The 16,138-nt window shown below is 32.2% G+C and overlaps 4 protein-coding genes across 4 annotated transcripts; all 4 read right to left on the bottom strand.

The window, feature by feature from the left end:
• Positions 1-2,030: 2,030 nt before the first annotated feature.
• LOC120578316 (uncharacterized) lies at positions 2,031-4,477 on the bottom strand. The gene is made up of 3 exons (XM_039830990.1): positions 4,343-4,477; positions 3,570-3,725; positions 2,031-2,417 (listed from the first exon to the last, which is right to left on the bottom strand). Exons 1-3 carry the CDS (start codon positions 4,475-4,477, stop codon positions 2,031-2,033), a joined length of 678 nt encoding a protein of 225 aa, XP_039686924.1.
• A 2,913-nt stretch (positions 4,478-7,390) lies between these two features.
• Positions 7,391-8,753, bottom strand: LOC120578185 (uncharacterized protein At2g29880). The gene is made up of 2 exons (XM_039830532.1): positions 8,395-8,753; positions 7,391-8,294 (listed from the first exon to the last, which is right to left on the bottom strand). The coding sequence occupies exons 1-2, from the start codon at positions 8,743-8,745 to the stop codon at positions 8,064-8,066; spliced, it is 582 nt and encodes a 193-aa protein (XP_039686466.1). The 5' UTR covers positions 8,746-8,753; the 3' UTR covers positions 7,391-8,063.
• A 189-nt stretch (positions 8,754-8,942) lies between these two features.
• LOC120578184 (uncharacterized) lies at positions 8,943-10,579 on the bottom strand. The gene is made up of 3 exons (XM_039830531.1): positions 9,869-10,579; positions 9,534-9,759; positions 8,943-9,426 (listed from the first exon to the last, which is right to left on the bottom strand). The coding sequence occupies exons 1-2, from the start codon at positions 10,493-10,495 to the stop codon at positions 9,535-9,537; spliced, it is 852 nt and encodes a 283-aa protein (XP_039686465.1). The 5' UTR covers positions 10,496-10,579; the 3' UTR covers positions 8,943-9,426; position 9,534.
• A 3,168-nt stretch (positions 10,580-13,747) lies between these two features.
• Positions 13,748-14,726, bottom strand: LOC120578187 (uncharacterized). Its single transcript, XM_039830533.1, has 3 exons — positions 14,555-14,726; positions 14,380-14,466; positions 13,748-14,104 (listed from the first exon to the last, which is right to left on the bottom strand). Exons 1-3 carry the CDS (start codon positions 14,669-14,671, stop codon positions 13,904-13,906), a joined length of 405 nt encoding a protein of 134 aa, XP_039686467.1. The 5' UTR covers positions 14,672-14,726; the 3' UTR covers positions 13,748-13,903.
• Between the last annotated feature and the right edge of the window lie 1,412 nt (positions 14,727-16,138).

The raw sequence follows: 16,138 nt of genomic DNA, 5'->3' as shown, positions 1-16,138 counted from the left end.
ACTTTTGCTACTTTTGCTTAGATTTTAAGCTACTCTATTTTAGCCCGCAGTTTCTTGTGGAACATTCCAGTAATGTAATTGCTTAGATTTTAAGTCGAATGTATGCTATAAATAGAGTAGCTATCCATCACAAATATTCATCTTTTCTTGGAATGCAATATGTGACAATTGTCTTTCTAATAAAAGTTCTTTTACTTTCTTGTTATTTACTTTTATGATTTCTCTCTTCTTCTCCTTGTCTACGATGAACATTAGCGAGTAGACTTCTTCATGTCTTGGGATTGTTGGATAAGTCTAGATGACATAATCCTAATCAAACCAAGATTTAAACCTTAATCTTATGTAACCCTAATTTCTTATCTAAATTCACCGCTTTTACAAGGATCAACCATTATCAAACTGTGGAAACGAATGTGCAGGGTTTGATAATTGTTTATCCATCGTCTCAAATATCAATTCATAAAACGAAAGTGGAGCTTTGATATTCGAACAAGTGAATTTAGACAAAGAATGTAAAGGCAGCGAAATAGTCTTTACAATCTTTGAGACATATAGTTTCGAACTTCAAGGATTCTAAATTCTGATCAAGTCAGCGAAATAGGCGTGGTTGCAACTTAGGACCAAAATCTTATAGTAATCAAGTCAGCGAAATAGGCTTGGTTGCTAGAGGAACAAAAGAGAAACTGTCTTTAGAAGTTAGGTCTAACATAAGGTTATAAGTTTAATAGTTTGGTTTGAGAAGGACTTGTCGTTAGGATGAACCAATAATCCCAAGGCTTTTATCTTTTATTATTATTTTCTTTTAAATATACAAAAATACAACTTTCTACTTTCTATACTTTAATTCTAATCATTGTTAAAAGATAATTGAATTCATAACTCCCTGTCGGAACGATACTCATCTTTTTACTACTTCGGTAAGACCGTGCACTTGCGGTTTTATCCCATCAGTCTTTCCTTGCTTCTCGAAACACGCTTCTTGGTAAACTCTTTGTGAATTAAATCTTCAGAGAATATTCAGGAAATCTTCACGTTTAAAATAAATAATCAAGAAGGCGGAATTAAGGCATGCTATGATGTCGTACCAACATGTTTAAGACATCTTGTCTAACATCTTACTAGAACAATTGTTTTAACAAAATGTAGGCAAAATATGCCTACAAACCCAACACTGCTGATATGGACCTTATAGATATTTGGATTGAAACTAATTTAGTTAGTGTTGTGAAAGCTTTCAACAAGCAAGAATGTGTTCCTTTGAGGATGAATACTAGATAGCACAACTGTATGCACTTTTGTAGGAAAATTAGATGTATTTGAACTCATGTACTTAGGGAGGGGAACATGGTGGCTGATGCTTTAGCCATGAATGGTCAAGACGTTGCGCCTTGCTCCTCTCAATGGTGGGAGTACCCTTCATTTTTTATTTCAACCTTTCTTGTTAGGGATTCTTTAGGGTTACCTTTTACTAGGGTTTCTATGGATTAATTGTTGTAAGAGGTTCAGGAAGCTCATGGTTTCTTTTAATACATTTCTAGCTTTATCAAAAAATAAAAAAAAATAAAAATGTAGTAGTTAGTTTGCAATTTCATAATCTCCGTGGAGATGAACTTATGAATTTTATTACTTGACTACGATTTAGTACAGTTTCTAAATTTAACAATCAATAATCGATTAAAAAAACTAATTTAAATCAATTAGTTTTCAATAAAAAAAAATTTGTTAAATTCTATGATTTATGTATACCTTTGTGAAATGTGGTTTCTTTTTTTGTCAAGTAGCCTAGCAATAGAGAAATTCACCTTAAAGATGAATAAGTGGCGTGTCTGAGGTTCGAACCCCGGACCCTGCATAAAATAGGCAATATCCCTTACCAAGTGAGCTAAGCTCACGGGGACGTTTTGTTAATTATAAGCATAAAATTTTAATTTTCCACAAATTTTATGTTAATTATGTTGTTTTGGTCCAAGGGTATAACAATATATATCAAGGACGAATCATAGTTTTATTAAATATAGTTGTCAATACAATCATATACCACAATTTCGTCCACTTGGCCCACCATAAAGAAAAGCTTGCCTATAAAGACGTCCTTCAAAACCATTGTATATCAAGTCATAACAATCTGAATTAGTATCTCTATATGGCTTCATGTCTTCAGGTTTTACATCAACTTCATTATATTGTGAATCTATAATCTGAAGTGTTCCCATAAAAGACGAGTTTTCAAATTTTTCTTTAGGCAATCTTCCACTACCCATTGGGGGACTATCCGTATTGGGTGAAGCATGAGTTTGACCTCCAAATCGAATCTTTGATGCTCCTAAAGTTAAGTGGTTGAATAACTCTTTTGGCCAATATCCAACATGTATTGATTCATGTTGTATAAGTAACCACCAATGACCTGTAGATCGATCCTACATATATTTAAAAAGGTAAGAGAAATACAAGGAGAAGATACCAATTATATTAAGACTAATTAAAAAAAACAATAACATTCACTCATAATGAGTTTTTTTTTTCTTTAGAAGGGACTCATAATGAGTTATAAATATTTAAGATTGTATATTTAATTATCATTCTTTTCAATTACTTAAATTTTTTTCATCCCAAATTCATGACATCCATTTGGTTGCGGTAATTCACTCTCTTCATGGTATTTGGTTAGAGCGGAATTCTTGCGTTTCACCGACCAAACGGTCTCTTTGCACTCTCTTCATGTATTGTTTCTGATGCCAATATTCTAGATGCTTTATCGGTCTCTCCTCACAATCGTCGTGTTAGCGATATTTTGATGGTGTATTGGAAGGCCCCCTCGGCCCCTTGGATAAAAGTGAACACAGATGACTCTCCAATTGGTTCTCATGTAGCTTGTGAGGGCCTGTTCCGTGACCACCGAGGTTCCCTTTTAGGCGCTTGTGAGTGCTCTTTTGGTCTTTAAAAACCGGTCGCTTGTTCCGGTTTTACTTCGTAATCGCTGGCATAATGTTTCCAACCAAAGAATTCAAATTATCTCATCTCACAGCTTTAGGGAAGGGAACTGTTGTGCGGATTTTCTGGCTAATATGGGACACACGACTCAAGGAAACGTTTGGTTATCGGTGTTGCCTCAAACTATTCAGACTGACTTCTTCTTGCACCGGAGTGGGTTCCCTCGTTCTAGGCTCCCGTAGTCATTTGTTGCTTTTTCTTTCTGTTTTATTTTTGTTTCTGGTTTCTTTTCATGAGGGTTTTGGCCTAGTCCCCCTCTTGTAACCTTTTTCCATTTTTTTTAATAAAATTTTATCTGAGTTTGGCAGCATAGGATGGGGGTTCTGCGGGGTGGCAACCTAGTTGGGATGTCGTTGCTTCCCCTTGATGTCTGTCCAATCTCCCGGCTTAGCAAAAAAAAACTTAATTTATCCTTTTTTTTAAATATATTAAAGTAATTACTTAATAAATGTTTTAAATATAATATTGTCAAACAAAAATAATTTTATAAACCCTTTAAATTTGATGTAATAGTTTGTAAATATATATATCATAATGTATAATATATTTCAATGTATTGATAATAATTGCAAATTTACCTGTTTGATTTTGATAAAAGAAGCAACTTTTTCAGTTGATCCAATTGAATTAGTGGGCCTCATGACAGTTCCAAGAGTATATTCTTTGTTATTATTGACTTGCACAAAACCCGGACAATTAGCATTGTAACATCCAGTTCGTTTAAAACCATCTGCCTACATGTTTATATCAAATTGAGCTTGAGCACATTAACAACATGTATTTATTTTTTGTTTCCATCACATTAGACCATCCACAGTGATGTTTAAGATGGTCCTATATATACACTTCATCAATTTTAGCATTTACTAATATTAATACTTAATGAGTATCCAATCTCTCCAACCTAACACAACAGAAAAAAATGATAATACTAGTCCCACCAATAACGTTAAATCATGAAATTTCAACAAAATAATTTATTTTAATACAATTTATTTAGGGGGCTAAAAAGGGGTGCTTCCATAACCACTCTTCTGGACAAGCATCATGTTTGTTTGTTCCACAACAGGGGTTCCTATTTAATATGATTCTAAATCCGTGAAGCACTAACCATTGTAGATGGTCTTATATATTATTAAATGCATTAAATTTGTATTCTTACTGTCCATCGAGCAGTTAGTCGTAGTTGGCTGTCTTCATATAAGGTTGGATAAACCTTTTACATAAAAAAGAGAGGATGTGAGTAGTATATTATAAAAGAATGATTATGTTTCTTCTAACATTATCTCTCTAAAAGAATGTAATGTCATGAGAGGAAAATATTAACATAATGAAATGAAAAGTAACTAACCCCAACTCCAACTTTTATGCTATTTAGTTGTGTTCCTGATCCACTTTCAATCCAAATGTATGACATGCTGTATTGCTTTGCTTGAACTGATAGATCATACCCAACTATTCCCGCGTATGCACCATGATATATCATATTTTGGGTTGTATCAAGGGTAACAGTCTAGAGAAGATAAAAACATACAATATTTCATATTTTATACAATTTTAAAATGTTAAAATGATTTGTCACGAACACTATGTCTTAAATCTAAAATTTGATATTTAACTACCTATCTTGCATATACTCCTATCCACCTTTCTCTCTTGTAATCGTAGTTCTTTCTTCCTCATCCATAAAAAAAAGCAGGGATTGGAAAACGGGTTAGGCCCAATATGTTGACCCGTTTGACATGACGTTTAGGCGTTATATTTTTGCATCTCACCTAGTAGTTAACTTGCCTCACTAAACCCCCCACAAAATTAATATGGTGGTGATAGGGCGGGTCGGCTCGTCCGGTTTAAATAATAGTAAAAATATCCTCTTTTCACTCATTTTTCTTATAAGTAACAGTTCTAGTTTCTTGTATGTTTGAAATACAAATGGAGAGAGAAAATTCATTTAATTTAATCACTTTAGTGACCCGTTACATTTTTATTTCAACTTTTTTCTGAGAGCTATTTTAGATGTCTTCTGGACTTATTCTAGATTTTTTATGATAAATGTTTGATCATTTATTTATTTGTTTAATATATATATATATATATATATATATATATATATGTCATACCCCAAATTTTGACCACTTTTCTCTATCCTTGCCCATTTTATTCGTATTTTTAAAGTCGGAAATTTTCGTCGTTTCAGACGAAATTTCGACAAAAGGTTACTTTGAAGTACCTCATTTTTTTATTCCGAGTCGGACCCTTCTCTTTCCCATTATTTTCTTTTTTATTTCATTATCTAACTTCCGTCTTTTAATTTTAATTTTAAAGTTAGTTACTTTTTAATATTTAATAAATGTTTATTTTCCGTTTTTTGTCCAATGAAGTCAATAAGTCCGAAAATTTCAGCAAGGGTCCATTTTTCTTTTTTTCTTTTCTTCTCCGTACGCCACATGTTTAGGGAAGTTCATAGGGTCAAAGTTTTGTTGCCAAATCCAGCAAATCAGTAGTAATTTCTGCAAGATATTTCCTTATTCTATCCAACCCTAATGCTATAAAAGCAAACCTGCAAAATACAGAAGGGGGGAGCAGCCGCAAACAAAGAAAAACCAGACAAATCGGCAGCCGCAAATCAACAACCCTAATTTCCCCTTTACTTTCCCAATCAAAAAAAAAAAACTCATGGACATTCACATGAATCTCAAGAACGTGATGAACAAAAAAATCCAGTAAAACATACACTATTTTCGCTTCTTTCTTTTACACAATAATCACGCAACCTTTTTCTTCCGATTCAAAATCGACGGAAACAACAACAAATCCCAACCGGTCGTGAATCAACCACGAGTTCAAGCCAGACCGGATCTAAGCAACACAGATCGGAACCGTAACAAAGGAAAAGGAGTAGAAGAAGTTTGAAGTATTCCGAATCTGGAAACTCGATAGATTGAAGTTTTCCGTCGCGTTTTTATTTGTCTCCGATCCAAAGAGGTAAAGGTTTCCTTTCATTTATTTCGTGTTCTTCTTTGCTTAGTAGTTTAGATCCGGACTTTTTGTAGGTTTTGTTTCAAAAAGATTTTCAGAAGTTTGAACTTAGATCTAGAAGTTTTGGTTTTTTGTTTGTAAAAACTAAATGGATATTTGAAAAGAGGAGAAAAAAGGATTTTTAAAAAGATAGTTTGTTTTTGAATCGGCGGAGTTTCACACTCCGGCGCGGTGGTGCCACCACCGGCCACCGCGCCGGAAAATTCATGCTCGCCGGAAAGCTCATGAAAAAGAAGAACAGAGAAGAAAGAGAGACCGTGAGTTTACACTATGTTTGGCAAAGAGAAGAAATTAAGAAGAGAGAAAGAGGTGAGAGAGAGAATGAGAAGAGAGAAATATGTAAGAAATAGAGTAGATTTAAGAGGTTGTTTGGTATAAAAGAAAGATGAGAGAAATAGAAGAGAGAGAAGTGTAAACCTCCTCTCTCTCTTGTTTGGTTGAGTAGAAAATGAGAAGAGAGAAATGACAATATTTTAGACATTGACAAAAATAGCCTTGTTATAATGAAACAATTTAACAATCTAAACCTTATATTACCAAAACTTGAATTGCTACAAAATACTATAAAAGCTTATTATTTTAATTTTGGGTGAGATCCTGTTGGTGCTCTTGATAATATTTTTTAAACAATCAAAATTTAGTGATTTTTTTTTAATAACCAAAACTTCTTTTTAATCATTGTATCATGTAGAAGAAGTACACAAACATAATAAAAAGTGAATTGCAACAACATATAATAGGCACAACTGATGTTAGAGAACCATTTTATTTTATATGAGGTACCAAAATGAATAAATTGAGCCTTACGCTTTCAAGCACGAGAGTATTTAAGGGCTGAAACACATAATCAAGCACAAAATTTTGCACAATGAATAAATGGAACATCTGATTATGTGCTTGAACAGAGTTACGGGACACAAGAAAATTTAGCCTTACGCTTTCAACCTCTCGTGGTTCCATAACAAGCACAATCATCAGGGAAGTTTGATTATGTGCTTGAACAACCTCTCAAATCACTGCTGAACCATTAATAGCTAACTGAATAAATGGAACATCTGTTCAAGCACATAATCTTCAAAAATCATTCTTCCCTAAACAATCAATCTTCAAACAGATGTAAAAATCAATCTTTAGAACACATAATAGAACCTGTACAAAACTGCTAAACTATAACGGAAAATACAGATACTCAACAACCAAAACACTTATGGCATCTTGGATTGTTTAACCTGTCATAAACTTCATACACATAACACTAAAAAAAAGGTGTATAGTAAGAAAACTACCTTCTCAAAATGATAATTGAATTTCCATAAGCCAGTTAAACCATAAGAAATGTCATAGTTGGCTTAACACAAAATCATTATACCATATATATATCATCTACTGTCAATTGCCTAAAGTGGCAACTACATATTGCTTTTTTTCCCTACTGCATGTTTCATGTTAAAATACTTGTCATTTTACAAGCATAATTATAGGCACCAAATGTGTCCTCATTACATATACACAAAAGAGTCATATACATGACACAAAAAGATATCAAATAACTTCAATGGTAGAAATTAGCATTCATCATTTGTAAGAGAACCTGTAAGCGCATGTCAGTGGGTAGACCAAAAACCAGCTCCTTCTTTTTGTTAACATTGCAAAGAACTTCGTAGCACTTAAAACGAAATTGTGGCAGCATATCCAACTCATCAAGCATATTCCATACATCTGCTCCTGTATACACTCGAGGTCTACAATTTTGCAAGATTTCGTTGCGTTTCTCAATAGCTGCAACTTGTCGTGCGGATATTTCTATTTGTTGTTTAGCCACATCATGCAATTGATCAGAAATTGAATTACCTTTGTTCAAAGCATCAGCCATGAGTCCAATGCCACTCGTCATTCTATCCAATTGAGCTTCCACAAAATCATTCATTGGAGCCTTACGCTTTGTTCCGCGAGAACCAGATGTTCCTGTGGACTGATGTGATTTCCCATATGTTGGACTGTATGAGTCAACAATGGGTTCTTCTTGCCCTTCATCAAATATCAGCACGTTGGTCAGTCATGTAAGTATCATCAGCTGTGTCATTCAGATCAACGTTTTCCTTTTCTTTTTCTTTTTCCTTTTCCCTTTCCTTCTCCAACTGTTTGTGTCTCATTTTATTAGTCTTAGATGTTTTTCCCGCTGCTCGGTCTTCCCCAAAAAGAACCTTCAGAACATCATAATGCTTAACTTGCATGGTTTTCCATTTAGCAGCATGTGGTTTTACCTATCATTAAACAAGTTAGCAAATCAAGCATAATATACATTGTATTTCTAGGAAATAAAACGAAGGACACTACAATTAATAAATGAAAAAAAAAACTCACTCTTATAAGTTCTTGCCAAACTACTTCCTCAGCCGTAAACCTCCTAGTTGTTGAATTCCATCCAAACCCGCTTAAGCTACCAAATAGATCATACGCTTCACCAAAACGATCTTTCAAAGTTTTCATTCTATTTTTTATGTGTTGTTTTGTCATGGTTGGATCAATGTTAGACCGTAAAACAGCTACGACATTGGAGTATGCTTCAGGTGAAAATGAACCATCATGCCTATTCCCTTTATGGACCTCTTCTATCAAAGCATTCAATAATATTTGATCCATATCATCAGTCCACCTTAAGACTTCCTTAGTATCTTGTCTAGGTTCTACACTTTGACCTTTATCCTTTGCCATTTTTCAACCTATAAATGCATTTAGTTTCAACAGAAACAAGATACCACAATGCATATCACATTAATTAACAAAACAAGTACATGATAGATGAAACAAGATTATTCTCCAAATATTTATCAATTGAAACAAGTACATGACAACAAATAAAACATTTGAACTAAATTAACAGAAAAACATAATTATAATCTACTTTAACATTAACAAATAAACTACATTATCTCATGACAAAACTACATTAAGCTCCATACAGGTTCAACATTTCAGTTGTAATAGCTTCCCTAAGAAGCGATCCCAGTCGGTAGTCTTCATCACGCTGTTGTGTTTGGGATCTATCTATGTCATTTTGAACTAGTTCATGATCAACTTCAGCAATTAGTGCTTCATCAATGTCCACTCCCATTAAAAAGTTATGAAGTATACAACAAGCAAGTACTATGTCTATCATTACTTCAAATGAATAGTGCGGTTCGGTGCCACTAGCTATAATTGGAAATCTCTTTTTTAACACACCAAAAGTTCTTTCAATGACGTTCCGAAGTGAAGAGTGTCGAAGGTTGAATAACTCTCGGGGATTTTGTGGCCCACGATAGGAATACTCTTTCAAGTGATAACGAACTCCTCTATATGGAGTTAGTAACCCTTGTTTAAGCATAAATCCCGCATCCCCGAGATAAAACTTTCCTATAAAATTTTAGAAAATATATATTATAACTCAATGTTTAGTCGAAATAAGTTAAATGCGCATTTTTTTTTTAATAAAAGTATATTATATTAACCTTTCCACTAACCTTAGGGAATTATTAAAGGGTCTTCTTTACTTAAAGCATCTTTTAATATTCTAGAGTCAGATGCTGTTCCTTCCCACCCGGCTAACACGTAAGTGAATTTCATGTTGAAATTACATGCAGCTAATACATTTTGAGTGGGATGCTCTTTTCTTCCACGAAAACGAGGGGCTTGTGCCCTTGGGACCTTCACTCGAATGTGTGTGCCATCTATAGCTCCAATGCAATCCTTATTTCATAGATGATTTAGTTAGTTGTATAAGGGATATACTTAATGGTTGAAAATAATTATGACTAAATAAAAAATGAAGATGCCTTAAAAAAAAATATAATAGTACCTTAAAAAATGGATAAAATCTGCTATTGTTTAGTATTTGTGGTGGGACATCGGCAACTGATGGTTGGACTATAAATTCTTCCCCTAATGCAAGTATGGCATGCAACACAGTGTGAAAGTGACGACTAACAGTCTCTCCCGAACGATAAAAGAAGAAAGAAACGGTACGATTTTTAACATTATGTCCTACAATATGCAAGAACTTTGCCACTTTCTCTTCTACAGTAGACTTTATAGTATCCTTTACTATACCCGTACCTCTTAGTTTTAGACACAGCTGCATGAATGCTTCAGGCCCCATTCGTATGATGTCCCGACACTTATCTGTATGCACTAGATAACTCATTAACTCACAACGTCTACGCTCACTTTGTGGAGAATAGGTGACTCTACTATGCATACATGTTGATAAGATTTGATTCAAATACAATGCATGGACAGCATGACACAATAAGACAACAGTACCAATATGTTGCCTCCTTTCCATATCTTTTTTAGCATGATTTAAAACTAGCATTTGAGTAGGCATTCCAACATCAATCATTTCATCTTCATCCAAGTCCACTTCATCTATTATTTCAATTTGTTCATCGTTGCTTACTTCTTCAACACCATCTAGATTTGACATTACCTCCACAACAATATAACACTCTCAAAGGCTTCCCACATGTAGCACAAATGAGCAATTGAATAAATGTTCCAATACATAGTAAATAAAAAGGAAATGACATAGATTTACTTTTAAATTTATGTATATATTATATGCAATTTCCCACAAAGGCTTCTCACATGTAGATATTATATGCAATTTCACCAAGAACACCAATTGATTCATAAATTTGAACATTCAACATATGATACTAGTTATGAAGGGTCCTCACCACCATAGGTACTTGGTTGATTCCCACCAAAATTTCTTATCATCAAAAGTTAGTTAAGAAAAACAACTTTCCTGTAGCAATTTGCAAAGTTGATTCTAACACAAGGACTAGAAGTTAACCAAGCATTATATCTTGTTTTGAGAATATTCTTTCACCATCATTAGAAAGCCATCCATTAGACACAATTTAGTACTAATATTTACTTATATAATTCCTAATTCTGCCACTTCAATTAACAAAAAAAAAAAAAAAGGAATTAGGAAAGAAAATAAAATTGAAGTGGATGATATTCCAAATTCATGCTTCCAGATTATATCTTTCTCAATCAACCCAATTAATTCCATTATACCTTTCTCTCACTACTTTCATTTTCTAAGCTGTCAAATTCAATTTGTTCACTATCCAAAAATTAATCTTAACTCTAAACAACATCAAACAAATAATCTAAACAGGGCATATTATTTTTCCTAATTTCTTCTAAAACAATAATAATAAAAAACCTAAACCCAATATATTTTATTTCACCAACACCCCAGATTATATAAGATCAACAACACTTATTGGTAGATTCATCTATATTGAACAAAGAAAAACACATTAAATTTTTTTAATACATCCATACCTATGATTTGTAGTTTTCAGATCTAGTCTTGATGTGGTACTCTAGAGATCTAAGAAGTATAGATCAAGAGAAGTTGCAGGTCCATCACCAAACTTGAAGGATGAGTGAGGAAGATAATGAAAAGCTAGGAATAAAAAGCTGGGAAGAGAAGCGCGGGAGAGTTGCCGCTAAAACTGAAAAGAAAAGGGCAAAAAGGGGATAAAAAAAAAGGTCAGTGTGTTTCTTTCCATTTTCTTCGCTGTTGAGAGAAGAAAGAGATTTTGAGTGGGACCCACGCTGCAGTCTTCTCTCTTCTCTTTTTCTCTGCTAACCAAACAAGAGAAATAGAGAGTCTCTCTTCTATTTCTCTCTTCTTTAACTCTCTCCTTCTTATTTCTCTCCAACCAAACAGAGTGTTAGAGAAGTGAAGCGAGAGAAATGATTGGAGAAAATGAAAGAAATGGGTCTTACACCCTATATATATCAATCCGAACCGGGCGGGTCTAACCGACCCGCCCACGGTCCAGTAATCCGAACCGGTCCGGTGTGTCTGCTTAAGCCCAACTTCGTTAATTATACCCCTGTTTTACTTTCTGCACCTCTTTCACTTTTGAAAATCTCTCTAAAAATTACAAAAAAATATGTTTTGCTTTGTGTTAATTGTTTATTTACTGTTTTGTCATTATTATTGTAGTATATTTGAATCATCTCATGCCTATTTTTTTTTTTTGTCATTTTATTTCTTGGGTATTATTTTTAGTGTGTATTTAGGAATTGATGTAATTTAATTTGTGCACTTTTTATTTCTTGCTATTATATTTCTCTTGAGACCATAGAATGTATCTAGGAGTTGATGTAATAATGTAGGTAACACAAGCACCGACACATGCACCGACACTATCCCACTTTATTTACCGCTTTACGCTTATTTTTATTGTTTTACGCCATTACGCTAGTATCCCGTTTAGTTTAGAAAAAAATCATTTTACCAAAAAAATCAAATATGCAAAACTCCAAAAATATTTTCTTAATAAACCTTGGCTGGTAACCCAAGTGTCCCTTTTTCCTTTTATTTTCTTAATCAAATGCTTAATTGAATTAATATTCATAATAGACTTGATTTTCTTGTAATTAAAATTTGACCAACCTCACCTTATTTTATCTCATGCCTTGAGGCCTCTTTCTCTTCTAAAAACCCATTTTTAAAAAATCTTAAAATCAACCTAACCCACCAAAAAGAAACTTTTTAGGTGAACTACATTGGTTTTGATCCCTTTTCTTTAAGGGTATGTAGGCATAGGATTTTTATCCTTCCAAATCAAATAAAAATGACCAAAAACATACTTCTTCTCCTCCCATTCTTTCACTTAGATTTTTTAGGTAATAATTTTCAAATAACCAATGAATTTAGCACAAGATAAATTAGGTAAGAGGTTCCTATGGAATACCGTAGACGCTTAGGGTGCTAGCACATTTCCTTCGCGTAACCAACCCCCGAATCCAAAGTCTCGATAAGGGTTTTTACTCATTTTTTCCCTTCCCACGAATAAAAATTGAGAGTTCAAAGATTGACGATTCAGATCAATTAATGGTTTGATATCCGAAAATCACGAGCACAATATATATATATATTAGCTTCATTAATTGTATTTATTTTTACACTTTTCACATAGTTTGTGTTAATTTTTTAATGGGTCATGCAAATCGGTGCCTCCGGGGCACTGATTAAGTTTGCCAAAAAAGGAAATTATTATCATAAAAGATAACACTTTTGACTTTTTTTTTAGTATTAATTACACAGTTTTCAATGCAATAACTACAATATAATTTGGCAAAATTACACAATTAGTCCTTTAACTTTATTTTAGGTAACACTTTCGTCCTTTATTTTTTTTTTGTCACGATTTAGTCCTTTATGTTATAAAATGACAATATCTTATCATTTTTTATGAGATTTTTTTCAAAGAAATTTGATTTTCTAGGCTTGTATGATGAAGATTTACGTTTGCCTATGAGTTTGATGATTTTTTTTTTGGAGTTTTTGATTATTTTTTTCATAAAAAAGGATAACTATGTTGTTATTTTATAACATAAAGGACTAAATCGTGACAAAAAAAAGATAAAGGACGAAAATGTTACCTAAAATAAAATTAAGGGACTAATTGTGTAATTTTGCCATATAATTTCCTTTTTCCTTAACCAGTGTCACGGGGGCACTAGTTAGCATTTCCCTTAATTAATACGTTTAACAAAGATTTAACGAAGAAAAAAAAAACAATAACCCTCTGGCTCACCATGAAAAGGGGCGGGGATGAGGTTTTAAACCATATACCTGGTTGGCCCCATAATAACCCATTTTGCATCACTTTTTCTCTTCTTTTATTTCAATAAGAGGTTTTTAAATATATATTTTCTTTTTTGATTCCGTCATCAGAGTACGACTTTGTTTTGTGCTCTGTCTTGGTGCGGAATTAATTTTGTTGGTCCTTTTTTCCTAATATTGGTAAATACATAATGTTTTAAATTTCATGTAAAATTAATGTATTGATTAAAATTATCCACTTACATGATAGCCAGGGGAACTTTTAGAATGCCTTTGAAAATCATCAATTTGTAATTTTGAAGATGAATTGGTAATAATCTGATGTCTTCTTCTCCTGTTGTAAATAGGCACTTTTTCCAATGGACAATCATTGATTGTTTTACCATATGATGGTCTACTTCGCACTATGTTCTTTGCAAAAGTTGGGAGAAGCTACATATGTTGCAATGAAGAGGGAATAAAATAAAAATTATTTAAAATGAATTATAGTTGATGTTGAAATTCTTTACAAAAAATAAAGTAATTTTTAATGAAAATTTAAAGTTACAAATCTTGAAATATATATATGTTAGTTACGATTATATATCATTCTCTTCATTTTCATCAAATAACAACTAGTTTTCACAAAGCAATAAAGTAAGATAATTTTTTTATTTTTTTGACAATAAGTAAGATAATTAATATTATAAACTTTTCAATTATTATACCTGAATTTTGTGCTTTTTTAGTAAAGGGTGTTGTAGAGCAGGTTGCTTGTAGATATTAACACATTCAAATTTATCGGCCATAAAATCCTGAATTCGTTAACCAAAATTACGATCAACTACATCATGTATAAATCAAACTAATGTTGGACAACAAATAATAATAAATAAAAAATACCTTGAGGCTATATGATAGAGTAAAATTATTTTGCTCATCTTGTAAAAATTCTCTTCTTGCCTCAACTTTGCAACATGTTATGCACAAACTAAGAACTAGAAAGAGAATTAGATCCATACAATTTTAAATGTTACTTTCAAGGACATGTAATACTTTTTTCAAGGCATCTCAATACTTGTACATGTATTTATACTACATAATGAAAGATGTTACTTTTAAGGATATGACCCACTTCTTAACTTCTATTGTACACATGATTATTGCATTTAAGACAATTAATACATTGGCAGAGTTTGACCGCTATATAACTCATAAAATTAAAAGGAGACAAAAGTCTACGTTCAGTTTTCTAAATGAACTTGGGAAGGAAAAAATATTACTTCCTCGTTTCAAAATGAATGTCGCTTTTGTAAAAAATATTGTTTCGAAATGAATGTCACTTAATTTTCAATGAGCTACTAACTATTTCTTTCTAATTGTACCCGCCAATTAATATTATGTCCACTATTTCCAAAACATTGCTTTAACTTAATTTGGTAAAATAGTTATTTCATTTCTTCTAATGACGTTCATTTTGAAACAGATGAAGAAAACAATGACAATTAAATTCATTTTTGAATGATAAATGAAACATACAAAAAACAATTTAATGCATTTAAGAGAATTAAATTCAATGATAGTTATTGACTGTTGTTTCAGAGTCTTAATAATTACTCCCTCCGTCCCTATATGTAAGCACCCATTTGATTTTATTTTTGTCCCTAAATGTAAACTCCTTTTCAAATTACTAGATGCATTTATTATTATTTTCCTAAACATACCCCTAATTAATCCTACTAATTTGTCTTGAAATACAAAAAGTCAAATTTATACACATACAAACAAAGGACAATTTAGTAATATTAACACATAAAATAGACACATTAACTACACTAACAATTTTTCTTAAGAAATGTGAAAAAAGCAGAGGGTTATATATAGGGACGGAGGGAGTAATAAGAGAGAAAAAGTATAGGTTTTGAATGACAAATGAAAAAGACAAAAAAAATATTTTAATACATTTAAAACAATTAAATCCATTGATAAAGATTGACTGTTATTGAATCTTGTGTATTGACTTCGACACATTCGACCACAAAAGTGTTTAAAAACCTGGTATAATATAAAACCAGTGTGTTAACCCGTGTCATGCACACGGGTGACATGATACTGTTTGTTAATCTCTAAATAAAAACTTTATTTTATTTTAATTTTTTATTTATCAACAAAAATTATTTGTTTCATGTTTTTTCATTGTTGTCTGTTTTTTTTATGACACGATAACAAATGTGTCTCACATTTTATTTTATGTTTATTAGTTATAAATATATGTCTTGTGTTTTTATGTATAAGTGAAAAATATATTTCCATTACTTTTATATTTATCAACGAATTTTTTTTCTAATTTTTTTATATATAAATACAAATATTTGTCCCTATTTTTGAAGATTTAAATTACCAATGCCAAATTTTCCTTCCATGTTTTTTATGTACCAATAACTAATATTTTCATCGAATTTTTTTTTCTCATAATTATCAGTCACA

Source organism: Medicago truncatula, chromosome 2 (assembly GCF_003473485.1).
Source record: "Medicago truncatula cultivar Jemalong A17 chromosome 2, MtrunA17r5.0-ANR, whole genome shotgun sequence".
NCBI lineage: Eukaryota > Viridiplantae > Streptophyta > Magnoliopsida > Fabales > Fabaceae > Medicago > Medicago truncatula.
This window is presented reverse-complemented; position numbering and strand designations above follow the sequence as displayed.

Bases quoted from the DNA above. Each gene is read 5' to 3' on its own strand.
- LOC120578187 (XM_039830533.1), bottom strand. From the start codon at position 14,671: ATGGATCTAATTCTCTTTCTAGTTCTTAGTTTGTGCATAACATGTTGC. The intron at 14,467-14,554 runs GTATTTTTTATT...TAACGAATTCAG, and splicing joins CTCTATCATATAGCCTCAAG to GATTTTATGGCCGATAAATT. The intron at 14,105-14,379 runs GTATAATAATTG...CAACATATGTAG, and splicing joins TAAAAAAGCACAAAATTCAG to CTTCTCCCAACTTTTGCAAA.
- LOC120578185 (XM_039830532.1), bottom strand. From the start codon at position 8,745: ATGGCAAAGGATAAAGGTCAAAGTGTAGAACCTAGACAAGATACTAAG. The intron at 8,295-8,394 runs GTGAGTTTTTTT...GTTTAATGATAG, and splicing joins TTTGGCAAGAACTTATAAGA to GTAAAACCACATGCTGCTAA.
- LOC120578316 (XM_039830990.1), bottom strand. From the start codon at position 4,477: ATGATATATCATGGTGCATACGCGGGAATAGTTGGGTATGATCTATCA. The intron at 3,726-4,342 runs GTTAGTTACTTT...ATAAACATGTAG, and splicing joins GCATAAAAGTTGGAGTTGGG to GCAGATGGTTTTAAACGAAC. The intron at 2,418-3,569 runs GTAAATTTGCAA...AAATATATGTAG, and splicing joins CTTTTATCAAAATCAAACAG to GATCGATCTACAGGTCATTG.
- LOC120578184 (XM_039830531.1), bottom strand. From the start codon at position 10,495: ATGTCAAATCTAGATGGTGTTGAAGAAGTAAGCAACGATGAACAAATT. The intron at 9,760-9,868 runs GTACTATTATAT...CTATGAAATAAG, and splicing joins GATTTTATCCATTTTTTAAG to GATTGCATTGGAGCTATAGA.